The sequence below is a fragment of the Typopeltis vanoorti genome, chromosome 14 (assembly GCF_054136105.1).
Source record: "Typopeltis vanoorti isolate ZY-2024b chromosome 14, IOZ_Tvanoo_1.0, whole genome shotgun sequence".
Lineage (NCBI taxonomy): Eukaryota > Metazoa > Arthropoda > Arachnida > Uropygi > Thelyphonidae > Typopeltis > Typopeltis vanoorti.
Window position 1 is genome coordinate 4085832 of NC_143562.1, and position 20692 is coordinate 4106523.

The 20692-nt window shown below is 34.5% G+C and overlaps 1 protein-coding gene across 1 annotated transcript in view; it reads left to right on the plus strand.

Moving 5' to 3' along the window:
• Nucleotides 1–20692, plus strand: part of LOC150099128 (folliculin-interacting protein 2-like) — a 412583-nt gene that overhangs the window by 175240 nt on the left and 216651 nt on the right. Inside the window, exon 9 of the mRNA XM_090404004.1 lies at nucleotides 14313–14433. Within this exon, the coding sequence (XP_090260130.1) occupies nucleotides 14313–14433 (121 nt within the window). The remainder of the gene's footprint in view (nucleotides 1–14312; nucleotides 14434–20692) is intronic.

The window sequence follows — 20692 nt, forward strand, 5'->3', positions numbered from 1 at the left end:
GCTCTTGGTCTAGTTTTCTCTGTTGCCGAATATTGCTCACCAGTGTGGCTAAATAGCACAAATGTTAAACTTGTTGATAGCCAACTAAATGATTTGATTGATGAGACTGATTTCTGGTACAATTAAATCAATGCCCACACACTGGCTTCCAGCTCTTAGTAACATTGTTCCACCGAATCTGCGCAGGACTAAGGCTCTCTTACATGAGTATAAGAAAATCTTGGAGAACACAGCCCTACCAATACATTTAGATCTCCCAGACTTAAGTGTATGATGATTGAGATCAAAACATCCACCATTACAATTAGCCCAACTACTACTACATTCTAACTTTGACTTGAAGCAAAAGTGGCAAGAACAGTGGGAGAGCCATACAGATGACATCACAAAATTTTCCCTCAATGAATTACAAGAAAGTTTTGATGCTTGTTCACACCTCCCACGAAAATCCTGGACTCAGCTTAATAGAATACGAACTGGTCATGGTGTATGTGCGGACATGCTTTTTAAATGGGGTAAACGACCATCCCTGCATTGTGATTGTGGAGCTCAGAGACAAACTGTGAACCATATTGTGACTCAGTGTTATCTCAGAGCATATTCAGGAGACAAATTGGACAAAGTGCTACACCCGAAGCTATGAACTATCTGACCAATATGGATGTAACCTTTTAATTTTATTGGTTTTTAAAATGACTTTTGACTTTTAATTTTATATGTTATTAAAGTGTATTGTACTGCATGTTTTGATATTCATGCCATATGAATAAATAAATAAATCCTTACTTTTAATGCACCTAAACTTCCAACATCTGTAAAAGCAGAGTACCTTAACTGTCCTGTTAGACTGTACATCCCTAATCTCCTAAGATGCTTTAAATGTCAGAAATATGGCATCTCCAAACTGCTTGTTTTGGCTCTTCCAGTTGTGCCTGATGTGTTAATAAAGAGCATGATAATAAATCTTGCTCTCCAAAGAAAGCAAAATGTGTTAACTGTTAAGGATATCATCCAGTCTACTCTCATGCATGTCAGAGGTGAAAGGATGAAAAATAAATTCAGAAGATTAAAACAACAAAATTTACCATCAGGTTACAAAAAAGAAGTTAGCCACCACCACACCTGTCCTGAAATCCTCTTATTCTGAGAAGGTGGCAGTTAACAAAATATCAACAACTCAAACTTGTATGTCTATTCCACTATCTGATAATTTCATCATCATCAAATTCCTGACATATACAGAATATGATAGTACTACATGAAAAATTTACATCATTACTAACTTCCTATCTACAATTTTCCTCCAAATCGGTCTGTTACCTCTCAAGACTCCAACATTGTCAGATCTTATATTTCTATCATCTAAGGCACTTTGTACCGTATCAATCCAACTATATGTTGGTCTTCCTCTGAGTTGTTTTGCTGGCAACCTGGCAGAGAACACTTGTTTCGCTAATCTTTCCTTGCCCATTCTGTTTAAGTGACCATACCACCAGGAATGCATTAGCAGAGATTAACTCTGCTAATGCATTCCTGGATGCTGACAATATAAAATTCTTTCCTCTTTTTTAATATAATATTGCCACTGATGCCATTTGTTCATGCCCTTGTCTTTCTCAGTACTCATATCCGCACTCTACAATCTTTGATCAGGTGTTTTACTTTTAATCCAGCTCTCAGATCAATAAGTTAAAATTGGTTTGAACACTATTTTGTATACATCTAATTTAGTGTTTTGACTAATTTCTCTCTTATTCCATACCAATTTATTCAGTTCACTTCCTACTATACCAGCTTTGTTGATTCTGTTGTCTATTTTCATATTTAATTTAACAGCTTCACTAAAAATTGTGCCTAAGTAGCTGAAATGTTTTACTTGTTCTATAGGTTCTCCATTTACAATACAGTTGATATTTTCATTGTCTTTGATTTGTTATTGCTAACCTTCATACCATACCTATTACAACAGTAATTCAATTTAGTCAGGGAATCTTGCAGACTCATAGCAGATTTATCATCATCATCATCAAATTCCTGACATTTACCCTCAAGGAATGTACAGGATATGATAGTTCTACATGATAAATTTACATCATTACTAACTTCCTACCTTCAATTTTCTGCCAAATCAATCTGTTACCTGCCAAAGCTATAATATTGTCAGATCTTATATTTATATATCTATCTCCTAAGGCACTTTTTACCATATCAATCCATCTATATCTTGGTCTTCCTCTGGGTCTATTTCCTGCCAACCTGGCAGAGAACACTTGTTTGGCTAATCTTTCCTCGCCCATTCTATTTAAGTGACCATACCACCTGAGATTAGCTCTGCTAACGCATTCCTGGATGCTGACAATGTCAAGTTCTTTCCTAACATCCTCGTTTTTAATATGATTTTGCTGCTGGTGCCATTTGTTCATGCCCTTGTCTTTCTCAGTACCCATATCTGTACTCTACAGTCTTTGATCAAGTGTTTTACTTCTAACCCAGCTCTCAGATCAGTAAGTTAAAATTGGTTTGAACACTATTTTGTATACATCTAATTTAGTGTTTTGACTAATTTCTCTCTTATTCCATGTACATTTATTCATTTGACTTCCTACCATACCAGCTTTGTTGATTCTGGTGTCTATTTCCATATTTAATTTACCATCTTCACTAAAAATCATGCCTAAGTAGCTGAAATGTTTTACTTGTTCTATAGGTTCTCCATTCACAATGCAGCTGATATTTTCAGTGCTTCTGATATATATCTGATATATCAGATATATATCATGCTTCTGATATATATCTGACCATAGATATTTAATTCGTATATATGTTCGTACAATATTGCCTACCAGTTTCGCTAGTAACTGACTAGCTTCCTCAAGGCTTGCACACTACAAAAAAATGGTAAATGCAAAAAAGGTTTAAGAATACAAAAAACGTTAGTACCGTTAGGTAGCTAAGGTAACACTTTCGCGTGATATGTCTGTATGAATCGTGACTTTCTACTAAGTATTATGAACACGCATTACATGCAGACGTGTAACATGATTATTCACTTACTGTAGTTCTGTTGGACTGAGAGAATTAATTAGATTTTTCCAAGTATCGTTGAATATGGCCCCCTTGATTTCTGTTTAGGTTGCTGCCTGTATGTAGCACTACTGCTGCTTCTTTGAATAATCGATGTCTGTAATCATTATCTACATAGGGCATAGAGCTGTTATCCCAGTCTATAGTGTGGTTTGAAGTTGAAAAGTGATGTGTTAAAATGGAGATGATCGTTCTGTTGTGATTTACATCGCCAACATGTTCTTTCTGTCTTATTTCCAGGCTTCTTGAAGTTTGTCCAATGTAGGAAAGACTGCACGTGCATGGAATATTATATACACCTGGATATTTATAAAATGGAACACTGTCCTTAGGAGATCTTAGAACCTGTCTGATGCTAGTAGTTGGTTTAAATACAACCCTGATTTTATAGGCTTTTAACAATCTCGCAATTTTGGTGGAAATTGAGCCGATAAAGGGGATGACTGCTGTTGAAATTTTCTGGGAGACTGTTCTTTCGTATTGGTTATCTTTGTATAGAAATTTGTTGATGATGTTTTGAGGATAACCATTTTGTGATAGTGTTATAGGGATTAGGGACAGTTCTGTCTGAACTTTTTCATCGTCGGAGATAGTTTCTGACTCGATTTCTTAACATGTGGATGATGCATGCTCTGTTTTTGAAAGTTTATTTTTCACTCGGTTAGACTATAGTAAATTTATTTTAATCTTTTATTCAAGTGTGAGCAAACAAAGTTTGCACCTGAAAGTATATTGAGGACTGGGATAAGGTGATACAACACTGGGCAACTCGTTGCAAAGGTGGAGCAAGATAACATCACTCCTATCTCAGTATCTCCCATAATGCAAAACACATCTCCTTGCAGATATGTATAATGTTATGCATTAAGGGAAGGGCCACTACCCAGACTAGTTTCGACCTTTATTGAGGTCTCTTCAGTGGGAGCCAGGCCCAAGTGGAGATACCAGGGATGTGGACCTTGCATTAGCAAGGTCCACATCCCTTCCCTTAATGCATAACATTATACATATCTGCAAGGAGATGTGTTTTGCATTATGGGAGATACTGAGATAGGAGTGATGTTAGCTTGTTAGACCTTTGCAACGAGTTGCCCGGTGTTGTACCACCTTATACCAGTCTTGAAGATACTTTCAGGTGCAAACTTTGTTTGCTTACACTTGGATAAAGGATTAAGCTAAATTTATTATAATCTAACCAAGTGAAAAATAAATTTTCAACATCTTTCTCTAAATCCAGAGTAATTTAATAAAAAGGTGGCACACCGTTTGGCAACTCCTATAGGTGGAGATGACCTTGCTAATGCTTCTGCCTGGTATCTCCACTTGGGCCTGGCTCCCACTGAGGAGACTTCAATAAAGGTCGAAACTAGTCTGGATAGTGGCCCTTCCCTTAATGCATAACATTATACATATCCGCAAGGAGATATGTTTTGCGTTATGGGAGATACTGAAATAGGAGTGATGTTAGCTTGCTCTACCTTTGCAACGAGTTTCCCGGTGTTGTACCACCTTACCCCAGTCCTGAAGATACTTTCAAGTGCAAACTTTGTTTGCTCACACTTGGATAAAGGATTAAACTAAATTTATTACATGCTCTGTTTATGTGACCTATGATGGTTTGAAGAGTAATGTAGATATCGTCCAGTGTCCATAGGTTTTTTTTAAATAGACAGTTTGAAATTGTTACCGTGCCTTTTAACTAGTATGTCCAAGAAGTGTAGTTGTTCATTGTTTTCTAATTGTAGAGTAAATTTGATTTTACTGTGGAGTTAGTTTATTTTATTGACAAACATATATAGGTTTTCCATGTTGTCTTGCCATACGATGAAGATATCATTGACATATCTCCACCATATTGAAGTTTTTGGAGTAATGTTGGTGAACATTTCATTTTCAAATTTCTCCATGAAAAGGTCTGCACATTGTGGTGACAGAGGGCTGCCCATGACTAGACCTAATTGTTGGTATATCTTGTTCTTAACTTTGAAGAAATTTGATTGTAGGCAGTGCTTGAACATCTTTGTAATATCAGCTTGAAAGAGATCTTTGATAATGTTCATGACTTCTTCTACCGGTACATTCATGAATAAAGATGCTACTTCTAGACTCGCCATTATGTCTCTTTGTGTTATCTTCACGTTTTTGAGTTTGTCAACAAATTGTTGAGAATTTTCTATGTAGGATTCTGTTTGTCTGATTTTTCCCTTAAGTAAGTTAGTTAGGTGTTTAGCTAATAGGTAAGTTGGGGAAGGACCTGCCATCCACAATCAGACAAAGTGGCACTTCTTCCTTATGCACTTTTGGCACCCCAATACAGTCTAGGAGTAATGGGATGAGGATTTAAGATTTCTTTTTAGTTCTTCAGGCCAAGTATTCATATTGCGGATCAATTATGTTCGCATCTATTATGTTCCTAGGTAGACAAATGGTGTGTTCTGTATCTACCTTTCATTATCTGCGTTTTACTCCACTCCAATTTTTGTACTGGTGGTTTGATTAATTGATGATATAAACTGGATCCAAGATTGTTTCTGATTGTGACATCTCACATAATGTGCTCTGGCCCGAGTTGTGTTTGATGTGGTAGGGTATCTACAAAATATACCACATGCTCTATCTTGATCTTTTTGACCACTTGGCACTCTGGCTTTGGATAGAGTGAAAATTAAGATGATGTTTCTAAATTGCAGCTGTTGCTACCCGAATAATATAATCTGTTTCAAATACTTTACTGCTTCACTGATAGGTGTTTGACTGATGCCTCAACATTAAATTTTGCAAAGTTTTAAGATCAAATCCTACTCAACTGTAATTCTTCTTTGATTCAACATTAGAGGGCACCAAATTAGGCCTTTAGATCTTTAGTCTGTTACAATTTGAACTATTTCACTTACTCACTTGTGTATAAACAGTAATGTTGTTTTGCTCTGAAAATGTTGGTTGGAAATCCAGCAAAACAAAAGCCAGTTAATAAACATCCTTTTATGATTAAGTGTTGTTTAGTGTTGTACTACTTTAAAATAAGTTATGAATAATATCCACCATCTAAGCCTGTGAGATTCTTATCAATCACCCTAATCTTAAAAATAACGATGGTCTAAAAATCCCAAGAATATGGAAGGCACATATTCTATCCACTTAACCTAGATTAAATTTTGCAAGATGGGAAAAGTATTCCAGTAAGACTGGTTCATTTTCCACATAGACATCATCCATGTAGGAGAACATGGTTCAACCTCAATGATACAACCTTGTTCGATTCTTGTTGACACTACCTACCCACTGAGTGTTGTGTTCATTGAAGTTATCCATGAAAAGTATGGGTGGAGGCAGTTGCAATATAAGATTATTATTATTATTTGTCACCTCCAGGGAGTCCAAAGACTCATCGAGGAAGTGCGCCTACTCTACAACTCGGTCTCCACCACTCACAATCCACCAACTGACTGCAGCTACACCAACGCCATCTACCCCCAACCACTGCCAGTTCCACAGACAAACACAAACAACCATGACCACAGAGGGATTCGAACCTGCCGCCTTTTGGGTGGAGAGCAGATATGCTAACCACTCGGCCAGCTAGGCTGGCGAAGTTCAAGTTCAATTATTAAGTTCAATCTCATTTAACTTATAACTCAGCTGTAAATATGTGGCGCATACTGTAATAAGAAATCAGATAGATTTCAGATGAAATCAGGTGATCAAAAAGGCTAGCTTGATCATGCCCTGAACATTTTACACAGAATTAACTGGAAAATCACCTGCTGTTTACATGACACCAAAACATAGTATAAATGTAAATTTCAGGAGGCCTGTGAGATTCTTATTAATCACTCTAATCGTAAAATTAACGATTGTCTAAAAATCCCAAAGATATGGAAGGCACATTCTACCCACTTAACCTTTCTCCCTAAGAGTTAATTATAAAGAGGACCATAGATAATCCAGGATCTTAAATCTAATATAATAATTGTCACGTTAATTTAGGACATCATTTTTACTGTAATAAAACTATCTATATGAAAGAATGTTTCTTTGATGTTGTCTTAAATAGAATATAGCTTTGATGTGCTTATTTTATTTTATTTCATTTATTTATTTTAATTTAATTTTATTTTCACTAGGCGTCAGGCCAGTAGAATAACACTGATCAAATCATTGTCTCTTTAGCATACTGTGTGAAATGTAATTTAGCTTGTCTCTGTATATATATATATATACTCCTGATGATAACCTTAATAATGAAGGTAGAAACGTCAGGAAATTAAAAAATATTATTTATAAGAAGGTTGTTGCAGAGTCTAAATGTTTAAAATGAATGCTAATCACTGTTAACACTAAAGGAAAGGACTGTGCTTTCAGAATCTTGATATCCTAATATTTTGGCAAAACAAATGACAGTTTCAATGTAAAAATTTTCTTATTGCTTTGTGCTTGTAGAAACTATCTAATTTCTGAGATGTTAAGGGCTTATCTTTGTCAGGTTTATATCTATTAACAGATTTTGAGAAGTATGAACAGCCAGTGTCCATCTCTTCCTCTGGAAAAAAAAAGTCTGATACATCATCTGATAAGTTTAATTTTCTTTCAGTGGATACTGAAGTATCCATTTTTTCTATGAGAGTGACAGATGATTTATCTTTTAGTGATATCCTGGACATAATTTTTAGGCAAGTGGATTCTCACCGAACACCATTTTTGAAATTATTTCAGAAATGTTACACTAAACTTCATGAAATCTTTTGAGGCTTTAGAGAAAGCAACTGACACAATGAAAAACGAAAAAATCTTTTATTTAGATCCCATTGTTGGGGATCTAAATAGCAGAGTAGGAAATTATTGTCAGACATACAAAAATGTTTTGGGAAAATTTGGAGAAAAGAGCAAATTGAATAATCATGGTAAATACCTATTGGATTTCTGCTCAGGACATGGACTGCTTATTACTGACACCATGTTCCAACATAAAAATGTGCACAAAGTCATGCAGAGAAGAGGCAAGGGATAAAAAAAGTCTCATTGACTATGTTATTAATAGTGTTGTTTGCTCCCTGGTGAAGGACACCAGGGTGTACAGAGGGTTTGAAATTGGAAGTGATCACCATTTAGTCTTGAGCAGGATAAAATTGAATTTCATATTAAAGAGAAGAACATGTAAGAAAATTTTGAAGCGAATAAAAGTTGAGCAGCTCTCAGATGTGAACTGCAGACTAAAATACACAAACATTATTGAAGAAAAATGAAAGAGTTTGAGAACAGAAACCAAACCCTGGAGATTCAGTGGCAAGCCCTGAAAAAAACATTGATTGATTGATTCAGCCAGAGAGGCATGTGGTGAGGTTGTCTGCAAGGATAGAAAAATCAGAATTCCATGGTGAATATAGGAAGTTAAACAGGCAGTGAAGGAAAAGAAAAAAGCATATCAAAAGTTCCTGGCAAATAAGTCAGCTTGTGCTCTTAGAGAATACAGAGACAAATGTAAGAAAACTGAACACTGTGTAAAACTAGCTAAACAAACGTCATGGGAAGACTTTCGCAAGAACATAGAAAATAAATATCAAAAAGGTGGCAAGATATTCTAAAGGTTGTTGAAAAAGCTCAGAAATGGCGGAAGGAGTGCTGTGAAAAGAATTAGAGATAATAAAGGTGACATGAAAACTGGAGAAAAAAGATATTGTTAATGTATGTAGCAATTACTTTGAAAAATTGCTAAATGAAACAATCAGTGACAGCACAGTGGTAAAAAACACTCAACAGGGATGAAGTCAGTAATACATATCCATACTTGAAGTAGAAAAAGCCATCAAAAGCCTGAAATGTAGAAAGATAGCTGGAAGAGATAATATTCAACTAGATATGCTCAAGTATGGAGGTATAAAAGCCTTACTTTTTAAAAATTTTATGGAATTTACAACCGTGTTAAAAAACGTTTTTTATTATCCCAACGTTTCGATCCTCACATCAAGAACATCATCTGGAGCGTACATAATATACAGAAGAAGCTGAGTTACATCATTGACTGTAAGCTAGAGAACAATTGGTGGCCTATTTTTAGTATTACAATTCTTAATTTTGATTTACAATACTGGATTTTCTACAGTCCTGTTTATAGTTGTTCTTGGTGAGGAAGGTCGAATATATACCTTCCAAATGTTTGGGATTTTTAAACCATCATTGTTCAGATTGGGGTGGTTGCTGATAATCTCACAGGCTTCCTTGAATTTCCATTCATACCATGTTCTAGTGTGATGTAGACGGCTGATGGTTTACCAGTCAATTCTGTGTAAGGTATTCAAGGCATGATCAGAAAGGCCAGCTTCACCATAATTATTATATTTAATGTGTCGTTTATGTTCTTTTTGTCTAATAGGAATAGTGCGTCCTGTTTCTCCTATATATATGGCATGTTGCAAGTACAATAGATCCAGTATACTCCAGGGTGAGCTAGTGGAGGGAGTGGGTCTTTGGATGAGTTGAGTAAGTTTTTTAATTTTGCAGGCAGTTTAAAGGTGGCTTTGAGGTTGCTTTTGTAGTACTCTGTTTATTTTGTCTGATATTCCTTTAATGTAGGGAATGGTTATAGTTTTACTGTTTATCTGGTTTGTCTTTGTTTTTTATTGTGGTTTTGTAGAGAATTTTGTTTATAGTATTTTGGCTGTATCCGTTTTTTTGTAGGTTATTACTGATAATTTTAAACTCGTCTTTCCTGTTCACTGGAACAAATCGTCTTAGCTCTGTTTTTTAGCGTGTTGATGACACCTAGTTTTTTGTGTTGGGTGGTGGTATGAGTTTATGTGTATATATTGTCCCGTATGTGTCGGTTTTCGGTAAACAGTGAAGGAAAGATTGCCCGAGGGAAGACGTGTGACAAGTGTATCTAGAAATGGAAGTGTTGTGTTTTTCAATTTCAGTTGTGAACTGTATGCGTTTGTGTTGTTTGTTTAGGTGGCTAAGGAATGTGTCTAATGTCTGCGGCCATGGGACCAGATCGCGAAAACATCGTCAACGTATCTAAGCCAGACTTTGGGTTTTAGAGGGGAGGAATCTAGGGCAAGTTGCGCAAAATGTTCCATGTAAAAGTTAGCAATGGGGGGGGGGGGATAATGGCGAGCCCATGGCTGTGCCTTCTTTTTGTATGTAGAAGGCATTTTGCCATTCAAAGTAACCCGACAGTAATACATGTGCAAAATGCCGGGTTACTTTGTATGGCAAAACGCCTTCTACTTACAAAAAGAAGCACAGCCATGGGCTCGTGAAAATAGAATTTAGCTTGATGTAAAAATTTATTTTTTATTTTATTTTATTTTTATATTTATTTTATATATATATATATATTTTTTTTTTTTCACCAGAAGTCATGTCAGTAGAATAACATATGATGTTATTCTACTGCTAACATCTTTACTGCTAACACAAATCTCCTATCATCGTCGGATTTCTGTCGGCAGGACGTGGATCCCTGTCCATAGAACTGCAGGACACACTGGAAATTCTCATATTGAGAGCCAGAACTGAAAAAGAACCCCGTTTCCGTCGATCCTTTCGCCTTTTATTCTGCTCTTCCGACCTTGAAACTCCTATCGTTTCAATTGCCCGGATTTTCTTGGGGGGGGGGGTTCCCAGCAACCCTGAGTTTGCTGAGTTAAGGCGGGACACTCCGTACTTCATTGACCTTCGCGAGTAGCGAAAGTCTCACGTCTTACATTCTTAATCACGTCTGAGTCATTCTTTGTTTTACAATTTTGGCAGTTATATAATTTGACGGAAGAAGGCTAGTTCAGAAGCCTTAAGGTAGCAGCCCTACCACTGAACTAGTCCATCGTCAGGCTTGTCCCCTGACATGGAGAACATAATTTTACTAGTAAGCTGACAGAAAAAGATAATCGGATTGAATCTATAGGAAACGACCCTGGAATGGAAAAGGTAAAACAAAAATGGATACGACAAAATATAATACACATAGCAAACTGGAATGTAAGAGGAATAGCATATAAAGAAATCAAATTAGATCAGTTATTAAATGAAAGAAATTTTAAAATAGCAGTAATAACTGAAACAAAAAAGAAATTAAAAGGAACAATGAGAACTGAAAATTTTAATGTGATATACAATGGAGTTGACAAAGACCAAAGAGCACACGCAGGGGTCATAGAGGCTATTTAATAATAATTGGTTTATATGCCCCAGAAGAGGGAAGAGAACAAGATAATATTGATTTTTATAATCAACTACAAAACATATATAATAAAATAAATAAAAATGATTACGTAATTTTAACAGACGACTTAAATGCAAGAATTGGAAACATGAAAATTAATAATAATATAGGAATACATGGAGAACATACTCTAAACAGGAATGGTAAAAAATTGATTGACTTTGTAGTTTATAATAACCTAAAAAGAATGAATTCCTTCTATAAACATAAAGGCATACATAAATATACTTGGGCAGCAAGAGGATGGAAGTCAATATTAGATTACTTTATACTAAATGAAAAGACATTAAAATTTTCACTAGATGTTAGAGTTCACAGAGGATATGAAATAAGCAGTGACCACTTCCTTGTTAAAATAAAATTAAGATTACCACCTAAATGGCTACAAGTAACAAGAACCGAAAAAAAATTGAAACATTTGTTTATAAAACTAGACTATTGAATGACACAAATGTACAATGGCTATATGAACAAAGAATTAACCAATATCTAGATAAAATAAAACAAAATGAAGAAATAGAAATAGAATGGCTTATTATAAAAATGATACTAAATGCAGCAGCAAATGAAAGCTTAGGAAAGACCAAAAAATTCAATGAAAGGAAAAAACTGAAGATCTGGGATGATACAATGAAAAAATAATCAAAAAGAAAAAAGAAGCCTATCACAAATGGTTAAGCAGTAAAGGATTAGAAGATGAAATAGAATATAAAAGAATAAGAGCCATAACTAAAAGAGAAGTCAGAAAAAGACATAGAGAATAATGGAACAAATTTGTTTCTAATTTAGAACATGATTTATATAAAATAAGACCCAATGTATATAAAATTTTGAAACACTTAAATGCAGATACCAAAGAAAACATAAAATTAAACACTGAATTGAAATTTGAAGAATTTCTAAATTACCACACAGAATTGTGGACAGACAAATATTTTAAAAAAGACAACTGGAAAACAATTAACGAAAATGAAAAGGAAATAACTAAAGAAGAATTAGAAGTCAGCCTGAAAGAAACAAGAAACGGAAAATCATCTGGAGAAGATAAACTAGGTTCAGAACTATATAAATATGTGGGAACTAGATTCAAAGAAAGACTCTTATTATTTTTAAATAAAATTTATTCAACTGGTATCCCCCAAATAGAATGGAATAAAGCAATTGCGATTCCTATCTTTAAAAAAGGTAATAGAGATGACCCTAAAAACTATAGAGGTATCAGTATACTAAATTCCTGTTACAAAATATATAGCAGAATCTTAAATAGCAAACTTATGAAATATTTCGAAAACTTTATTTTAGAAGTACAGAATGGATTTAGAAAAGGATGATCATTAGACCCGGCCTTTTGCCTAAAATTAATAATAGAGAAAAGAAGAGAATACAATTTAGAAACACATATTGCATTTATTGACTTTGAAAAAGCATTTGACAAAGTTAAAAGAAACATATTATTTAACATATTAAAAGAAAGATGAATACCAAATAATATCCTAAAAGCTATCACAAGTATATATGAAAATAATCAAATACAAATAAAAGATTAAATCACGAGCTGTCATATATGAGAGAGATAAACCAAGGGGTCCGACAGGGATGTCCCCTCTGCAACTCTTTTTAATATCTACTTAAATGAAATAATAATAAAATGGAATAAAAATTTACATCAAGGAATTAAACTTTCTCCTACAGTAAACTTAAACACTCTCCTCTTTGCCTACGACCAAATAATAATTAGAAATTCTGAAGATAAACTACAGAAAGCTATTTTAGATCTAAATGAGATATCCAAAGATTATGGTATGATAATATCAACAGAAAAATCAAAAACTATTAAAGGACAAGATCCAGCAAGAACTAAAATAGTAATAGATAACAAGATCTTAGAACAGGTGAATTCATTTAACTACCTAGGATGTACGATCACATATGAAAATGAAAAAGATATAAACGTAAAAATTGCAAAATATTTAAAAATAACAGGTGTAATTAACTCTATATTTAAATTAAACCTAGTTCAAAAACAAACCGGACTAAAAGTATACAATACATTAGCCCTACCAGTGTTAATGTATGGAAGCGAAATCTGGACAATAAAACAAAAAGACAAACAAAGATTAACAACAGCAGAAATGAAGTTTACGAGAAAAACTGCAAAGTATACCCTATTTGATCACAAAAGAAACGAAGATATTATGAAAGAATTAAACCAAGAACCAGTAATAGAAAAAATTAAAAAATATAAACATAAATGGATGGAACACTTTCAAAGAATGAAAACAGAAATTACCAAAACAAGCCTTAAAATACAAGCCATTAGGAAAAAGAAAACCAGGACGTCCTCTTAAACGATTCAACGATGACCTCTAAGGCTGGAAAAGGCCATGCTAGGCCTAAATCCTTGATATGCATGATGATGATGACATAATTTAACAGCTCATTCTAATATATTACCATATTACATAAACATAAAAGAAAAAAAATTGTTAATTAAACATTTATTAATTTACCATATGACATAATACTCTATTGAAAAAAATGCTAATTAACTAGAAGTATTTTGTATGGATTTCGTTCTCCAGTAAAATCGGTATATAAGGATTTCGTACAAAAAATCCTTCTATACAAGATTTTACATTCAGCTTCCCAATTTAGCTCTTTTTTTTTTTTTCTTTCCACAACCATTCTCTGCACTGCTATCTTTCTTATGACATTCACTCTTACTCGTATGATATTTTTGACATCCTCTCTCACAATTTTTTCTTGTTGTGTGCAAATCACTCACTTTTAGTGGCAGTGGTGTGAGAACTAGTGTGTTTGCCTAATAAAATCCCTAATATTACATTCCCAGAACAATGATTACTTGCCTGTCATTGTTCACCAGGTTGTCACCATTAGCTTATAGAGAAAAAGTTTCTTGTGTATGTTTTATGTTGACATGAAATTTTGTTAATTTTGTTTTTCTTAATTAATACTTAATTTCTTAATACATAATACTTTATTTTTGCAGACAATTTCAAGAGTTCTTCTTTTCCCACATTACCCTTATAGAAAGTCATATACTACAACTCAAAGACAGTGTACTACAAGCATATTGCAATAAAAGGAATTTTATTCATATGATGTTTGAAGTGAGTTGCTAATCACTTTCTGTTATAATTCCTAATGTATTTACATTTGTAATTTAGATGACAAGATAATAATTTTAATGGCTGGGATTAATTAAGGCTTGAAACTACATACATAAATGGGAGGAGACCTCCACATAGCCTGTAAAAACAAATTGCCACTTCTTACCTAATGTTTTTTATGGTATTGAAAAAAAACACTAAAAACAAAATAGATAAGATATTTAGTAATCACCTGATATTCCAATGGATTTTTAAACCATCATGATCTGAGCACAACTGCTTATCATGATGCATATGCAAAAATGAGTGTAGGAAACAATTTAAATGAAATCACATTGGATAAAAGATTTAGTCATAACTTGCTGTACCTTTCATATTATATAGATAGAGGTTTTTACAGTTGTTAGGTTGGTGTTGATGCTAAAAATTCTCTCTCTCTCTCTCTTGAATTTTAGGTAAGTTAATTCATTGCTGTTTGCTGACTCTGAAAATAGTGTCTGACATGTAAAGACTTCTATATAGTACATTACTTTTGTATTCTGAATGTATTCTTAGATGATGGTATTGAATGTATTCAGACAGACAGGAAGATGTTAACAGATCTTCCTGTCTGTCTGAGGTCGAAATTTTTCCTTTCACCAAAGGAGAACTTCATCCTCTATCACATTCAGCAGTGTATGAAGTGTACTGTTACCTGTACCTTGGCCTACTACAGACAGACAGGTAGATTTTTAAAACATTGACCATGGAGAACACAAAGGATACATTCACTACCATCATCATGGCAAGTCAGGATTGACAGACCATGCTTTGGATTCATCTCCCCCCCCTTACACATAATTAGATGAAAGAAAACTAACGTGCTACACAGAAGTCATTACATGTTGAAGCAACAATTTTTAGAGTCAGCAACAGAAATGAAACACTCTCCTACCCTCAGCAAATATGGCTGCATTATTTCTCTTAAAATTCAGGAAACAGTCATTTTAAAATTTTCTTCTCTTTATCCAGTGTTAGAAGACACCAATTTAGGTTTATTTCTTTTATCCATTACAGTTTGAATTGTTTCCAACATTAGTTGCTACTGCTTGTTTTTCATAACAAGTTGTTTCTGCTCTGAAGCTGGTTTATTATCCACTGAAATATCAACTGGTTAATAACTATCTTATTTTGTTTTGATATTTTAATACTGTAAAACTTAAAATGAACATCTGCCAACACCTAAGCCTGTCTACACAGATCCTGATTGGAAATAAGGAGAAATCTTCAAGTCATTAGAAGATAAGGTTCAGCATTTGAAAAGATCTAATAGCAGAGATGGAAATCAGTCTGGGTGGATAGCATTTAGCATACCTATTCTCCAACCAACAGTACTGTGGCTACAGTACTGTTGGTTGAATCCCATGGTGAGCATGGATGTTTGTGGAAGCCTTCTCTGGATGAACTTTTATAGCTCCTTGAGTTTATAAGTCTTGTCATTTAAAAATAATAATAAATAAATAAAAATTAGAGAAAAGTGCAGGGATACAAGTACTAATCATTCAAGGCATGGGCCAATTTATAAATTGACATTAAGAGGACACACACACACAGAAAGACTTGAAATAGTAAAGAGTTGAAAAATGAGTATTCCATTGAAAATAAAATTATATTAAAATTTTGAAAAGAATCAGTCAAACACCTTACAAATGTAACAATAGAATACAAGTAACTAACTTTAAACACTCACCATCAGAGTCAAGAGGAGGATAAAAACAGTGATTGGTTCAGCAATGTAGAAAGTAGTAAAGTCGTCTTCAGAGATAGAAAAATAACACTGTGTTGGAATACTGGAAGTTTCAGAAGTAATTGATGGAAGCATGATATCATATAAAAAGTTTACTGGCCTGATTGGCCTAGGGATATCATATCCTCTCTCCAACCAACTTGACATTGGTTGAAATCCCACAGTGCCATGGCATGTGTGAAAGTCTTTAGGTAGTGGAAGAACTTCAGTACTTCATATGAGACCACCACAACCACCTTGCTTATAAAAGACACCTGAAGTGATTTGAAAAAGTAATGTTTGTTCTCTACAGGCAGGATTTCCAGTTTATCTACAGTTTAGTCTGCTATCGGTCAAACTAATGTAGAATATACAGCGTGCCTGTTAAGTAATGAGACAATTATTTTATCAAACCAAGAACTATATGCGGAATTGTCAATTACACAGATTCAAAATAATCTTCCTCCAACTCCACACAACATTTACATCAGTCATACAGGTGTTCAGAGGAATGGTGGAAATCCTGAACAGGAACCTTCTTCAGTCTCTGGGTCACACCATGTTGGATGTCTTCATTGTCGCTGAAGCACTCCTCTTTCAAGCCGCACTTCATCTTTGGGAAGAGGAAAAGTCTGTGGGAACCAAATCTGATGAATAGGAGGATGTTTGATAACACAGATCAACTTTGAAGCCAGAAACTGCTTCATAGGCGGTGCTCAGGCATGTCAGTTGGTTTCTGTTGTCGTGCAACAGAAACCAACTGTTGTGGAACAGTTTTTTCCTGGCATGTTGAATGCAGGTGTACAGATGTTGCATTACTCCTAAATAATACCGGCCACTCACTGTGGTATCCTCAGGAACAAATTCATGGTGGAAAATTCCAGCAGCATTTGAAAAAAAAAAGAACTGCACTTATTTTGGTCAGCAAATATCAAAAAATTGTTGCTTTTACTTTAATAGACTAGAAAGTTTTTTTACGTTTGGTTACAGAGTATATTATGCTTGACAATAAATTATATTCTTGTTTTAATCCTTTATCCAAGCGTAAAGAAACAAAGTTTGCACACAAAATATCTTCACTAATCCTTTTGTATATAGAATGCTGATGACTTTATATTATTATCACCTGATGCAAAAATATTATGGAAAGAGTCACTGCATTAAGGTTAAATCACTACAGAAGTTGTATATTTTCCATGTACAAGTAGTAAAATGGTATATCTTTTTTAATACTGTTTTTTTTTTTTTTTTTTTTTACTAATATAATATTAACTGTTAAGGACTTAATTAGTCGTTTTAAAATTTTTGAAACAATGAATAGTTTCACCAATGCCTGAACTGGCAGCTCTTTTACAAAAGAGCTGCCATTTCTTTATTTTGTAAAAGCCTTGAAAAAGGCTTTTACCAAATAAAGAAATAAATAACAACAGATGATATTAATATTGGATGAATCATTTCAGTATTCCATGTCATACAACGCCTGTCACTCTGTAGAGTTTGCAGGTAATGCAGGTAATTATTTAACAAATTGAAATCTGATATGCCAAAAATCATCATCATCAAATTCCTGGCATGTACCCTCAAGGGGTGTACAGGATATGATAGTACTACATGAAAAACTTACATCATTACTAACTTCCTATCTACAATTTTCCTCCAAATCATCTGTTACCTGTCAAGACTCCAATTATCAGATCTTATATTTGGTCTTTTTCCTGCTAACCTGGCAGAGAACACTTTTTTTGCTAATCTTTCCTCACCCATTCTGTTTAAGTGACCATACAACCTGAGATTAGCTCTGCTAACACATTTCTGGATACTAACAATGTCAAGTTCTTTCCTAATATCCTCATTTTTAATATGACATTGCCATTGATGCCATCTGTTCACGCACCTAATCTTTCTCAGGACTCTTGTATCTGCAGTCTCTAGTCTTTAGTAAAGTGTTTTATTTCTGACCCAGCTCTCGGATCCATAAGTTAAAATTGGTTTGAACACCATCTTGTATACAGCTAATTTAGTATTCCGACTAATTTCTCTCTTATTCCATATAAATTTATTCAGTTGACTTCTTACCATGCCAGCTTTGTTGATTCTGTTGTCTATTTCCATATTTAATTTACCATCTTCATTAAAAATTGTGCCTAAGTAGCTGAAATGTTTTACTTGTTTTATGGGTTCTCCATTCAATACAGTTGATATTTTCGATGTCTTTGTCTTGTTATTGCTGACCTTCATACCACATCTATTACAATAGTTATTCAATTTAGTCAGGGAATCTTGCAGACTTGTAGAGGATTTATTTAAAAGAATAACATCGTCTGCATAAAACAAAGAGCTGAGATTAACATATCCAGTTTCGATATCAGATTTAATACCACTTTCCTTCATATTGATCCATATAGATAATGAATTACAGAGGGGATAACGTACATCCTTGTCTGACACCAGATTTAACATTAAACCATCTTCTTGTACTTCCTTCAGTTCTAACTGCTGACTTATAACTTAAATAAAGCCTAGTATTGTTTGATATAATGCCCCATTGACACTATACAACCGAAGCATTTTGTTTAACCAAGCTTTTCTTCCACAATCCTTCTCAACCGTTTCTCAAGTATACTTGCATAAAACTTACCAGGAACACCCGGTAGAGAAATACTTCTGTAATTCTCACATTCAGTTTATTTTCACTTTTTATATATGAGAGCTCTACTCCAGTCAACTGGAATTCATCCCTCTATCCAAGCCTTCTGAACTATGCAGTGCAGCCACTGCAAGACTTTTATATCTCTATGCTTGAGTATTTCTGGTTGAATATCATCTCTTCAGGCTGCCTTTCTGCCAAAAGATCTAATATTATTATTATTATTGTACAGGCACCTTCATGGAATCCAAAGACTCATTGCGGGACTCATCAAAACTATCCACACAATCTATCATGCCTCTTCTTGAACCCAAGAAGCAGTAATGATCTCCTTTCCAACCAACTCCTCATTCCATGCTACATCTGCAAGCTGTCTCCTGAGCTTCTCATGATCACTCTTGTAGTTTCACATAAACCCTATCTTCACGGAAGTCCTCACATGGTTCACAGCTGCCCAGGTAATCACTTCATGGCCACTCCTACCAACTGGTGGGTGATTTGACACCTCATTTATAATAACATCCTCTGATAAGATGATCAAATCCAGCCCTCGATCCTTGTGTGCCCTTTGTTACATACTCCCTGAGGTAGTTGTCAAGATATCTCATCTTGACGACTCTCATGGTTGCTATCTCATCATCATCTCAGTCTATATTGCCATAATTAAAGTCACCCATAATGATCACCCTTTTGTTATTTGCTTGGATAATTTGATTATACATTTCCTTTTCACTCCCATCCACATTACCAGGTCTGTAACAACATCTGACTAAGTATTGCATTCTATTCACCTCTGTCTCACATCATAATGCCTCAGAACCACTCACTGTTTCCCCCCTTGCATCTCTGCCTTATATGACATAACTCTCTTTCTATTTTCAATAGCACTCCACTTCCCTTTTTATCCTTTCTATCTTCATAAAATAATCATACCCTTTGATCTCTATTCCTGTGAGGTTCATCCTCATCCGACCATGTCTCACTTATTCCAACAATTTTTAGGTGAACAAACTCAAGCAATGCAACTATTTCATTTCCCTTGTTTCTTATGCTTCTAGCATTTGTATACAAATATGAGAGCTCATTCCTGAATCTATAACAAGTTTCACTGATACCACTTATTATATGTGACTTCTCCATACTTTGCTCAAGCTATTTCTTTTTCTCCTTATTCATCCCCAAACCTTCTTCAAATCCAACTGTTTTCCCTAGATTCCCAGGTCATCCCCTTCCCTTTTTGTCTATACATATATTCACATCCTCTTGGAGCATCAGCCTTTCTCACACTGTGTTTCCCTGTCCACCCTAAGTTTCCCCGTCCACCCTAAGTTTCCCCGTTTGTCATGCACACTTGTTCTGTCATTCTCTACACTCGTGCTCCACCCACATGTCATACTTGCAAGACAACTTTTTTATTAGGATGTCTGAGTTACATAGATGAATAAGATGCTTCCAGATGTCATGTATAAGACCCTGGTTTCTGTTCAAAGATACCAGTGGAGTTGCTGAAGTGATTTATTCACACGTCACTTTAAACAGAAACAAGCCTTATAATTCATTACACATGGAAGTCTCTTATTTATTTGTATAACATACAAGACCGCTGTTATGCTAATTGCTACCTACATTATGCAGCAGTGCCTAAATTGCACATTATGTCTCTAATTATACACATTACTAGCTGTTATGTTATCAGTTACTTTCATTTAAAAAAAAAACAAAAAAACTATAGCTGTTAAAATTTCAGATCTTATTGTTTGTTCTCCGCTGCTCTTCCTGACGATGCTATCAACTAAGTGGTGGTGAAATGTGTCAGAGTTTGTTAATTTGTCTAATAAATCTATGAA